Raw genomic sequence first — 12943 nt, forward strand, 5'->3', positions numbered from 1 at the left:
ATTTAGCAGGGCTTATAAATACATGGTTAATATTTTTGAAATCCAGTTTTATTCCCATACAATTATAGCAAGCAATTTAAAAAGCAATACCATTTAAAGCAATACCAACTTAAAAAGCAACACCATTTCTAATTGGGAATAAGTTTAAGGAAAAGTATGCATAACTTCTTTTCTTTAATTCAATTTAGTTAATATATAGTGTTTTATTAGTTTCAGAGGTAGAATTCAGTTATTCATCAGTTGTATATAACACCCAGTGCTCTTTATATCACATACTCTCGTTAAGGCCCACCACCCAGTTACCCATTCCCCCCAACCCACCTCCCCTCAAGCAACCCCCAGTTTGTTTCCTGTACTTAAGAGTGTCTTATGGTTTGTCTCCCTCTGTTTTTATTTTGTTTTTCTTTCCCTTCACCTTTGTTGATCTCTTTTGTTTCTTAAATTCCCCAGCCCAGATGTGTATGACTTCTTTACTGAAAACTATAAACACTTCTAGGCAGAATTAAGGAAAACTAAATAAATGGAGAGCTATAAAATGTTAACAGATTGGAGCTTAATATTGTTAAGATACAGTTGTCACCAAATTTGTCTGAAGTTTCAATGTAAACCGTATAAAAATCCAAAAGGCTTTTCTATAAAAGTTGACAAATTGATTTTAAGAGATATATGGAAAACCAAAGACCTAGAAAAGCCAAGCCAATTTTTCCCTAATTGACTTCAAGACTTTCAATAAGCTATAGTGTGCAAGCCAATATGCTATTGGCATGAGGATGGACAAATAGATCAGTGGTACAGAATAGAAAATCCAGCAATAGACCCATTCTTACATTGTAAGTTGCTTTTTGAATATTTTCATTAACTTGTGGTAGGCGAAGATTTCTTAGTACATTAACATTATTAACCACAGAAGAAAAGAATTGATGGATTTGGCTTCATCAGAATTAAAAATTTCTCCTCATCAGAACACATGGTTAAGCAAGCCAAAGGCTGGAAGAAAATGTTCATAATACATAAATCAAACAAAACACTTCTTTCCACAATATAAAACAAACTGCTACATATCAGTAAGTAGTAAAAGACAACCCAACAATGTATATAGGTCAAAGACTTGAACAGACACTTTACAAAAGAAAATGCATGAATTGCCAATAAGCATACGAAAGTATGCTCAACATCATTAGTCATTAAAGGAATACAAAATAAAATTATATGAGATACCACATCATACACATGAGAATTGCTAAAAATTAGAAAAACTACCTCTAATAAACTTTGAGCAACAGTATGGCAAATTCTAAAATGGCTAAGCACACTCACGCAATGATCCACTCCTAATTATTTACCCAAGAGAAATGAAAACATCATGCCATAAAAAGATGTGTACAAGAACAGCAGCTTTATTCATACGAGTCCCAAACTGGAATCAATCTAAATGTCCATCAACAGGAAAATGAATAAGCAAATTGTGGTAGGTCCTCACAATGGAATACCTTCAACTGCAAAAAGGAACAAACTACCATTCATCCAATAGCATGGATGATGAACAAATGTCAGGCACAAAGCATACATGATGTATTATTCCACATATAGAAAACCCAGTAAGGGACAAACTTCACACATGGCGATAGAAAGGTCAGCCTCGTTTGTTTGCCTTTGAGAGGCTGCCTGGCTCCAGGTGGTTAGTTTGTAGGTTGAGGGGTTAGAGGTGCACTGTTCTGTTGTAAGTTTTCAGTTTCAGTTTTATCTTCCTTGTGATCTCTGCTGCCTCTTCAGGGTTCTTCAGGGCATGCTTTGTTTCTCTTATCTCTGGAAGCATCCTCCACCTACAAGAGCAATTAGCACTCTATTGGCCACTTTTATCAGAAAGATTTTGATTGAAATCTCTTTTGTGCTCATTGCCCCACCATTCTTTTTGTCATTGTGAATCCAATTTCTTTATTATCATTTTAGCAGGGCTTTTAATAAAAGAGAAGACAAGTGCTTCTTTTCCATCTGCAATCTTTGAACTGAAACATCTCTTTTGCAGGAATTTGACACAATAATGTGACATTATTATTCCCTGAGGCATACGAAGTACTGGGAAGTGGCAATAATTCTCTTTTGGTTTGACAAAGAAAGCTTCTGAGTCTTCATAATACAAGATGTTGATTAAAACATTATTATCAGAGCAATAAAATGATCAACTAAAAATTGGAATTATAGATGGGTTTAAAATTACTTTCACAGGAAACATCAGTGATTTCTGAAATTCAGATGCCTGAAAAATTCACTATATATAACACTAGCACAGACTTATATTAACACAAAGCAGGACCAGATGTCCCAGGAGAAATGTTTGATATTCTTGTGATATTATCTATTTATGCTGTTTCATGTCATTGTTAACCACACCGTATCCTTTATAAATTAGTTTTATAATGCAGGATGGTATTTCTTTGAACAACTATAGGAGAAGAGCTGGGTTTTTTTATCTTGCTAATATTATTTTTCTCTTAGTTTTAATTATTTTCAAGGTTAGACTTTTATCCCATTGCTTTCCTTTTTTCCTAGTTTTATTGGAGTATAGTTTATTCCATTGCTTTTTATTCCTCTTTTCCTTCTATCTGGATTTTGTTTAAATTTAAATTTTTTTAATTACAAAATATTTCAGATATGTGAAGGTATCTTTACAATGGCTTTGATCCAGACAGACTTGAATAGACTTTTTCAGTTCCATGTTTAAGTCTTTTTTGACCTCCATGCTTTCTTTCTTCATCGTATTTTTGCTCATTGCTTCAGTTACATTTATTCTGTTTCTGCTCAGGACCACTTACTTAATATATGTTAGCTTTTCCCAGCTTATCCTTCATATATAAATCTTACAGCCACCACAAGCATCTTGGAATCTCAATGACAGTTTTCACATGGTATCCTTCCTTTCTAGGGCAACTATAGAAGACCAGAACATTGAGGAGAAACTTGTCTATGAGACTCTATTCAAACACTTCAAAAGATACAAGGTGGAGATTTCAAGTGCAATAAAAAAGCCATTTCCTTTCTTTGAGGGTCTCCGGGACCGTGAACTCATCACCAATAAAATGTATGAGGTAAGTGATGTTTATTATCTCATAGTCTGGTAAACTGGCCCCAAATGAAGTTATATTTTGATATCCTTGACCCAAACATCAAGCACAACTAACTACTGAGGAGTCTCCTATGAGTGGGAGACTTTTTCAAGTATTGTTGCAGCTGTTTCTGTAAGGTAAAAAGGGAAAGGAGACTTAGTTGTCCCCAGAGACAGCCCTGCTTCTCTGTGCCGCCCACTGGACTTGGGTTGAATAGCACAGCAAATGGGCTAAATCTGAAGCAGGAGTGCTCCATAGATGTATAATGCCTTGTAGGAATGCAAAGAATATAGTATGAACTGAGAATTAAAAGTAATTAATGGGTGATGGGCACTGAGGGGAGCACTTGGTGGGATGAACACTGGGTGTTATGCTATATGTTGGCAAATTGAACTCCATTAAAAAATAAATAAATAAATAAAGTAATTAATGAATTGATGTATAACTTAATTATAATTTAATAAAATAATAATTGACACATATCACTTCAGTGGACATCAGTTTGAGTCCTTAGACCTGAGAACATTAAAACCTACAGGGAATTGGGGATCCCTGGGTGGCGCAGCGGTTTAGCTCCTGCCTTTGGCCCAGGGCGTGATCCTGGAGACCCGGGATCGAATCCCACGTCAGGCTCCCGGTGCATGGAGCCTGCTTCTCCCTCTGCCTATGTCTCTGCCTCTCTCTCTCTCTCTCTCTCTCTCTCTCTCTATGACTCATAAATAAATAAAAATTTAAAAAAATAAAAAATAAAAAAAAATAAAACCTACAGGGAATTGATACCCTGTTAGGACAAAATTTGAGAATTGATGATTGTTATTCTTTCTCTAACAGTTTTAAGTTTTTAGGGTTCTTTTTTCTTTTTCTCTTTCTTTTTTTTTTTGTAATGGTATTTGTGGAGTCTTGGAATTTGGGATTGATTTTTATCTCCAGGCATTGCTGGAGATATACAGAGATGCAAGTCTCCTTTTTGCCCTATTAATATGCTTTCTCTATGGCCAAGTTCCCAAAAATGGAGAACTATCATCTGGTTTCCTTGAGTTCTTCCAGGCCAAGTCAGTCCCAGGAAAACAGTAAGGGTTGTCCATGCAACAGGACAGCTGCTCATCACCTCTTATTCTATTTCTAAAACATGAAGTTAATGAGGGTGAGATCTGTTTCACAAGTGAATATTTTTAAGGAGGAAGGAATCTACTTGCTTCACTTAATATCTATACAAATAAATAGAAATTCTTAAACTTTATATGAGAAGATACTGATGGAGGAAAATTGGAAGACATTATCCATACAATCTCTTTCTAGGGCTCTTCTGTAATCTGGAAGTCTGATTTACATTTTCTCCATTCAATATGTTTTAAGGACTGTCAAGAATCTTGTAGAAACCTGATCCCTGTACAAAAAGTGGTGTATAATGTTCTCAATGAACTGGAGAAGACATTTAACCTGCCACTTTTGGAAGCATTGTTCAGCGAGGTCAACGTGCAAGAATATCCCGATTTAAATGGCATTTATAGGAACTTCGAACATGGTAATTAGGTTTATTATCTACCTTTTGATGCCCAGGGCCAAACTTTTTTTTTTTTTTTTGGACAAGTATATATTGAGTTCCTACAATGTGCCACACACAGTGCGGGGGCAGTGGGGACATAATAGTTAAGAAAACACAAGTCATGAACCTTCTCAAAGTTAATGGCATAATGGCTATGGTACAATACTCACCTAGAGGTCTGCTTAACTGAGCATTTAGACTCACAGGACAACCAGAGCTAAAGTGGCATCAGATTTACTTAGAAGGACAAATGACAGGAAACAGCATCCCAACAGTGCAGGCTGTCTGTGGGACTTCTTGTGGAAACCCACACAGCAGTCCACCAAGTTGACTACTACCCGCCTCGGTGTCAGCTTAGTTGTGGATATAGGACTCACCCTGGTTTAGCAGCACCATGCCTATGGGTATTGATATGTCACATAATAGTGCTGTAGTCATAACTTTCAGGACCTCACGAGGGACAAACCTAGTTATAAGTCACCACTTTGGAGGAAGACCAAGTGCATGTTGTAGTCTGTAGAGAGTCATTCCCCAACCACATGCAATTTACTAGTCATTTTAACCCTAAACTAGGTTTTTAACTAGGCCAATGATGACCTAGTAGAAGAAAGGCCATCATTACCAGGTTTCCAGAGTTATGAGCCAGAAAGTTAACTCAAGGTCAAATTCACCCTTAAAGAAGGAGAATAGGTTTTTTAAACTTTTTCTCCACAAGGGGTGAAACAAACATTATTCAAATAATCACCAAACAATGCTTTGCCAGGTGTTATACAAAACTAAAGGTTTGATTCTCCATTTTTTTGTTCCTGGGAAGGCATGATTTTATTTTATTTCTTTAAATTTTTTACTTTACTTTAAGGCTTGTAAGAGTTAAGAGAATGCTTTTAATAATTATATATATATATATATATATATATATATATATATATATATACTTTTTTTTTTAATTACCTAGAAAATGTTTTATTCCAGCACAGTTTGGTGTCAGTGGAGTTCTCCAGATAAGGGATAGAGACATCATAAGAAGAACATTCCCATGGCCTGGGGAGGGCTGACACTATGGGATCACGCATGTAGTGTGAAAGGATCTAGTGTGTCTTCAAAGACAAATTCAATTCGTCTCAGAGAGTGAGAAGCAGACTGTAGGGCTAATTCATGAGAGATAAATTTGAAGAAGATTTTAGGAAATCTAGCATATAAAGCTAAGCAATTGGAATTTTATTAATAGGCAATAAAGAGATATCAACAGTTCTTATAAGCAAGGAAATTAAAAAGCTGTGGTAAAGCATGTAGTCTGTTAACTTGTGTCAATAGTAACCTTAATCTAATTAACAAAGTAATTTCTCCAAAAAAACAAACAAACAAACAAACAAAAACAAAGTAATTTCTATAGCAAATCAGTCCAGTTAGAAATGGAATAAAGGCAATTAAGGCAATATTATATATGTGACCAGGATGTCCCAGGCCATGGGAACAAAGGGAATGGTGGTTACTGCCCACATCTCAGGGACTCTGATTCTCTCCAGGTTAAGTGTCCACATCACCTGCATTAGGTTCCAGGTTCTCCCAGCTGGGGGGGACCTGCACCTACACTTGCTGCCACCCACCTGCCCCTGGGGAGGTAGCAGCTATTGCCTCTCAGACTCTGTTGTCCACAGAAGCTATGGGTCAGTGACCCAAAGTCAAGAATCTGGGGGCTGTGGAGTGGGGTATAGCACTCTTTCCTGCTGCTTGGTGCCCACCTTCATCCCACACTCAGGGCCCCCTGAGCCCCCGTGGGACTGCTCGCTCACACTGATCCCTCAACCCTTCCCTTTGTTCTCTTCCTTTCTTCCACCTGGTTTTGCCAGGATCTGAGTCCAGGTCGTGGGATGACAAAGCACCCATGGTTCCCACTGTCTTGTGGAACTCACCCTAGCAGGCCCTACCCCAGGAGGAGCTCTTGCCATGAGCCCTGGGGCAGCAGGTTCTCTTCCTCCCTGGTGTCCCCTCCTCCCTGGAATCCCTGTAGACATGGCCCCATCTCCCTCTCCTCCCTCTCTTCCCCATTCAGGCTTCCTGGCTTATTTCTTTCCTCCTATGTGTGCTGGGTCACCTACAGGCAGGGGCGCTGGGCTGATGTCCCTGCCTCCCCTGGTTGGTGGCCTCCCCAGCTGCTGGGGCAGGCCTGTGGGCCATCCTCCAGCATTGCAAGCTGTGCTCCCTGCTCAGAGCTGGAGAGTGTCCTTCTTTTGCTCCTGGGATCTGGGCCCCTGGGAGGTCTATCTTGTTCCTCCAGGTGTCCTCTGCTTTGTCTCTTTGGGAAGCACTCACCTTCCCTGCCCCAACCCTCCTCTCCTCTAGCAGCATCCTTAGAGCTTTCCCTAAGCTGCTTTCTCTTTCATACCCATGGATCTCTCTCTGAGCCTCGCTCTTCTCTGTTCCTTCCTTTCAGTTTGAACAGTTCAGAAACACATTTCACATCTATTATTTGCTTTGATATAGACTTTTCCTGGCCATCCACAAAATCTTTTACAAGAGTAACAGAATCATGATGTTTCCTTTATCCTTACATCGGAGTGGCTCCTTTCTGTGTGGGAAACGTAGACTCTTTTGCTGAGAGTTCTCTTTTCTATCCCAGGGATGGTGGGGAAATTTTGTAAGGAGGATCAGAAGCACTGAGCTTGGAGTGACCTAAGGGCCATTACAGTTACAGTTGTTAACTGTAATTTTGAGATGTTCCTGGTCTCTGATGGAATCGCTAATTGTCTCCTTCTGTCTCCCTCTTTTTAGTGGTCCAAGAGAAAATTCATTACGGAGAAAGCTATGAAGAAGAGGTGGATGAGAATCCTAATATCCAACGGAGCCTTGAACAAGGTGATTGCAAGCCAATAAACACCAATTCTCATCTGCAAAGAAGAAAAGGAGAAAGGGAACTCAGGCCCGAGTCCTGAGTGGATTTGGGGCATCAGGGAAGAAATGTTAAGGACCAAGGAAAAGGCAGGAAGGAGTGTTTGCATGAGTGTCTAACCAGAGACCAAATCCTGGAGGAGTAGCTATGACAAGAGATTCTTGGCCCAATAATCAAGACAAAGGGACAGAAACCCAGAGTGTCAGTAAACCAGATTTAAGCAGACTAACAGCCAGGAAGTAATTGTGATTTAGAAAGGTACCTGTAGGAGAAGATCAGTGTGGATCTGTGAAGGGCTAAGAATGTGGGCCCATGATCAACATCAAATGATGGCAGATGGGACCCATTTCAATGTGGGGGATGTTGTTCAGAAGCTCGGATATTCAAGGAGAAGGCCAGTCACACACAGAGAGAAAAGAGGAAGTGGTAGAAAGGTGGAGGGGTGGATGTGGGTACTTTGAGAGAGAAAAGGAGGGAAATGAAACAGAAGAAGGGGTTAAAAGACAATATAGAAATAACCATGTTATTGACATCTCCCTGGTGGAACATTTACTTTGGCAATTGTAGGTTTAGTGGCCAGGTGGCCACTGGAGGTTAGCATTGCTTATGTGCCCATTTTGCAGAGACCGTGTGTGTAGCTGGCCTGGGGTCTAATGAGCAAGGGCAAATCCAGGCATTGTGAGTGTGTGTGTGTGTGTGTGTGTGTGTGTGTGTTTTAATGGAGGTAAAATTCACATAATATAAAATTAACCCTGTTAAAGTGTACAGTTTAGTGATCTTTGGTGTATTTACAATGTTGTGCAACTACTAACTCTATCTAGTTCCAAAACATTCTGATCACCTCGAAAGGAAGTTCCATATCATTCCCAGTGTCCCTCTTTCCTGGCCTCTGGCAACCACTAATCTAGTTTCTGAATCTTTGGATTTACCTCTTCCAGATGTTTCATTTAAATGGAATCACATAAACACACCCTTCAGGTCTGGCTTTTTTCACACGACATAATATTTTCTTTTTTTTTTTTTAAAAGATTTTATTTATTTATTCATGAGAGATACAGAGAGAGAGGCAGAGACATAGGCAGAGGAAGAAGCAGACTCCCTGTGAGGAGCCCGATGTAGGACTCAGTCCCAGGACTCTGGGATCATGACCTGAGCCAAACACAGACACTCAACCAAGCCACCCAGGCATCTCTGCATAATATTCTATTATATTTATTCATGCTACAACTAACTGCCAGGAAGTAATTTAGATTTAGAAATCTAAATTAAAGATTTTACAAACAAGAGTTGTAGCATGAATAAATCCTTCATTACTTTTTATTAGTGAAGAGCATTCCCTTGTATGGATATATTACATGTTGCTTATTCATTTATCAGTCAATGATGGGTTGTTTTTACCTTTTGGCTGTGACAGAGCCTACATTCTTAACCCTATACCACTCTGGTAATCTAATGGAAAAGACAGAAGCATGAGACAAAAATTGGGAAATATATGCAGAGAAAGAGGCAGAAAAAAGAATACCGACAGTAGGAGGAGGTGGCAAAGAATCAGACATGGAATCCTCATGGAAGGCCAATGAAACAGACTGAACAGACATATAGAGGGAGGGTGTGGAGGAAGAGGAGGTGGGGACGAGGCAGCAAGACTTTGTAGATACTAAGGTAAGGACACTGGTCAGGGGCAGCTCTGGGGACAAAGGCAGCTCCTCTATGGCCATGGGAGTCAGGATAAGCCATTGCCAGTTACTCAAGTGCCTCATGTGGGACACTCAGTGAGATGGTCTGGCCAAGGCCCCCTTAGCCAGTGATATAGCTGACCCCAATCCGCCACTCTGTCAGTAAGGGTTTGACTGCAAGGGTTGCATGGGATCCGCCAAGTCCGCATGGTCTCTATATGGATACCTGGAGGGGATCTTCAACTCCTACTTTATGAAAAAAGGTTTAAGGGAGAATGGCACAATCCATACATCAATTTCTGAAACAAACTTTCAATTTATTCCTCCTAGGAACTGATGAAAACATATATCGAAGCCTGACCTGGCCATGCCCACCATCCTCATCTCACCAGGGTCTGTTCCTGTTTGTGGTACTCTCCAATCCTTTGTGTTCTCATCCCATTCTATCCTGTGCTGGGGGTGGGGGGCTGCTTCTTTGTATCACTGATTGCCTAGAATCTCTGTCTTTACTTCTACAATTTCCATAAGGAAGTTCCTGGGGTGTTTTCCCTGGGAGTCATTCCTTACCTTTCTCTGTTCTTCTCTGCCCTATATCTCTGGCCATGGGCCCCTGTGGACTACTTTGCCAGCTCGCTTTGTTGTTGGCTCCCTGCTGGGTTTCTGACATGACAAGAGATCAGAGAGTGGGAATAAGGGAGAACCTGGATATTTCCCCATCACTGTCTTTGTCCACAATTCTGACAGTGGCTGCATTTCAACCATGATACCACTTCCCATCCAGCAGGCCAGCCATGGGCCATCTTCTACCCACCCAGTGACCCTGACCTCTAGGCACCTCAATACCCCTCACAGCTTCCTGTTAAGTATTCTTTTGGTTACTGCCTTCTTCTATTTGGATTCCTCAGCAACTCCATCAACTGTATAACCAAACCCCTGGATTAAATTCCCTGTGCTTATAAAAGCTTAGAGTGATTTATATTTTCCTGTTGGACCCTGATTGATGCAGAGGACAAATAAAACATCTATGGATCAAAATATGGTTTAGGTACCACCTCACCTGAAAATGGACCCTCGAAGAACCTCTGTGAAACAGAACAGATTAATGCAAACAGAAAAGATACAACCAGTGACAAAAATGATGCACTAGAAAGCCAAGAAGCAAATAAAGAGTGTGCCCAAGAATCTGAGCTGGCAGGTAATTCTGACTACCTGGGTTTGCATGAGTGTAGAGGGGCTACCTGGGTTTGCATGAGTGTAGAGGGGCATCCTTATTGATGGCAGAGAATGGAGTGGTGCCCAGCTCAAAGAAACATCTATTAACAAAGAAGGGGAAACTCATGCAGACACAGAGAAGGCAGGAATAGAGGTTAATATATTGATGGGAGAGATCTAGAGGAAGAAAAGTTAGCAAGTGCTAACTTCAACAAACCTACTTATTTTTTACTAGATTAAAAGCTGGTATTGGGTGAGACCAGAATTGCCAACTTCTGCAATTTTCCTGCTGATAAAAATGTTAGATAGGCTAATACGTACTGTTTAACTGAAAGAACAATATTTGCCTACATGCAATGGAAAATATACAAAATAAGTTTTTGGTGCTTTTTCATTTTCTCAATGTTGGTATACCTCTTATTGACAGAGAAGTTGCAATGCCGAGGGCTGAAAATGGATTCTGACTTTAAGATCTTCAGAAGCTGCTAAGAAAATTAAATGAGTACACAAATAAAATACAAAACAAAAGAAATATGGCCTATGGCCTATGAGAGAATGGGTACATGCTGTAGAAATTTAAAGAAAAAAAAGATGGTTTCTGTCTAAGGGGCAAGGAAGAGAAAATCAAGATTGTTTATAGTAGTGTTAGTTTGCATACAGCCTCAGCAGTTGGGAAGAAACTGGATATGAAGTTTAAAGATACCCAAATTTGAAAAAAAAAAAAAACAAAACACAATATACATTCAAGCATAGGAGCCCAGGACAGGCCACCCTAAAATGTGCCACTTCGGCATAAAGATTATTTCTCTGCCTCAATTTATACTATAAAGGAGAACCTGTACCAGGAAGAGAACTATTAACAGAGACTCCCCTTTACCTAAGAAGGAACTTATCTGTATAATAGAACAATCTTGTTTTTCCAAACATCCCCTTTCACCTTCTTGCTAATGACTACTCTGCCCTCTGTACACTCAGACCCCTATCCCTCTCCTAAGCTCATATAAGCTTGATGTTGCCTCATTGTGTTTGGAATTCCATGTCTGTGTGGATTCCTCATATGTACACCTATTAAATTTGGTTTTCTTTTGTTAAAAAAAGGAAATAAAGAAAGAAAAGTTAGGAAGGACAAACAAAGATACAAAAGGTGAAAAGTTGCAATGCCTCATCAGGGAAGAGAAACAGAAAGAAAAGTCAAAAGAAGTGAGGGAGAACTTGATCACAGAATCACCAAAGCACCGGTACTTTCATGGTGTGATAGTGGCAGTATATGTAGACAAGCTATAAATAGAAACATGAAAAGAAAAGGGAAGTCAGATGAGATGTAATAAAATGGAAATAGGCAGAACAGGGTTCTCCTGGGTCTCATCTATGGTCTCTTTTTATCCTCAGAGTCCTGTGAACAAGCATCCATCCAAGTGTATAATGGAGATATAAGAGAAGACACACCCAGCCCATTGCCCTGTGATGGAGAAAGTAATAACCACTTATCTTACCAATTTTCTAATTCTATCTTTGTTTTTCTATGTGAACAAAAGCTTTCCTTTGTTCTTTGATACTAAGCACCTCCATGGCCCTAACAACACCCACGACCCATAGCCTTGTGCACAACCTCTGGCTGCTTTTAAGGTGTGTGAGATGCAAGGGGGAGAAAGAACTGAGCTCTTTGATGAAGGGCATGTCCCTGAGGAGAGAATACAAGGAGAGAAAATATTAATAAAGTTTTAGATAAACTGATATGGAATCCAAACAGTACCATTTTGTGGAGCTGGTGAAAATAAATGTTGCAACTTGATTTTCAGAGGTGGTAACAGAAACATGGAAACCATGCATGATGCTGCTGGTCATATTTGTGAGTACAGAAGCCCTGGTGAAGGACTTTTAGAAAAGAATTGGCAAATGAAGGGACTAGGAGTGGGGAACAGTGACACAGGAGAAGAACTTTGGTGATGCTTGGAATGGTTTAGATGAGAGAAATGAATAGAAAGACAAAAATCAATGTAGAAGAGGCATACAGAAAGTCACATTAATAATTAAGAAACAGAGATCAAATAGGAGAATGTAGAAAACATAACAGAGAGTGGATAAATGGAAAATCAGTCAGAGGACAGCAGGGCCAGTTCTAGAGTGAGGCAGGGAGGTCCTGGGATATAAAGAAAATCTTGATAAGGAAAGAAAATCTTGATAAAAATACTCTTGGTATCTTCTTGTACCCTCAGCACTTCTTCTGCCTCACCCTAGGACCTGGGAGATAGTGATAAAAAAATGTTGAGAAAAAGTATGAGTAGAGAAATATACAGAAATAGATGAATACCAGTAAATAGAAAAAACGGGGGAGGCATAAAAAGAACTATGTAGAGGATGAGTTACGGGACCATGAATGAAAAACTGGTAGAAAGTGGATCAAATAAGGAGAAGACAAATCAAGACATTGTCCAATTTGAAGAGACAGTCACCAGAAAGAAAGCACAGAGGGCTCTTCCTATTGCCATTGAGAAGAGATCATTAAGGTGTCTAC

The 12943-nt window shown here is 39.7% G+C and overlaps 1 protein-coding gene across 10 annotated transcripts in view; it reads left to right on the top strand.

The window, feature by feature from the left end:
* The window catches only part of SP100 (SP100 nuclear antigen), a 97772-nt gene that overhangs the window by 31124 nt on the left and 53705 nt on the right, over nucleotides 1–12943 (top strand). For all 10 annotated transcript variants that reach the window (XM_072796625.1, XM_072796626.1, XM_072796630.1 and 7 more), the window contains 6 exons: nucleotides 2924–3086; nucleotides 4461–4629; nucleotides 7423–7506; nucleotides 9547–9609; nucleotides 10262–10411; nucleotides 11818–11901. In XM_072796625.1, coding sequence (XP_072652726.1) covers nucleotides 2924–3086; nucleotides 4461–4629; nucleotides 7423–7506; nucleotides 9547–9609; nucleotides 10262–10411; nucleotides 11818–11901 — 713 coding nt within the window. The remainder of the gene's footprint in view (nucleotides 1–2923; nucleotides 3087–4460; nucleotides 4630–7422; nucleotides 7507–9546; nucleotides 9610–10261; nucleotides 10412–11817; nucleotides 11902–12943) is intronic.

The sequence above is a fragment of the Canis lupus genome, chromosome 24 (genome assembly GCF_048164855.1).
Source record: "Canis lupus baileyi chromosome 24, mCanLup2.hap1, whole genome shotgun sequence".
Classification (NCBI taxonomy): Eukaryota; Metazoa; Chordata; class Mammalia; order Carnivora; family Canidae; genus Canis; species Canis lupus.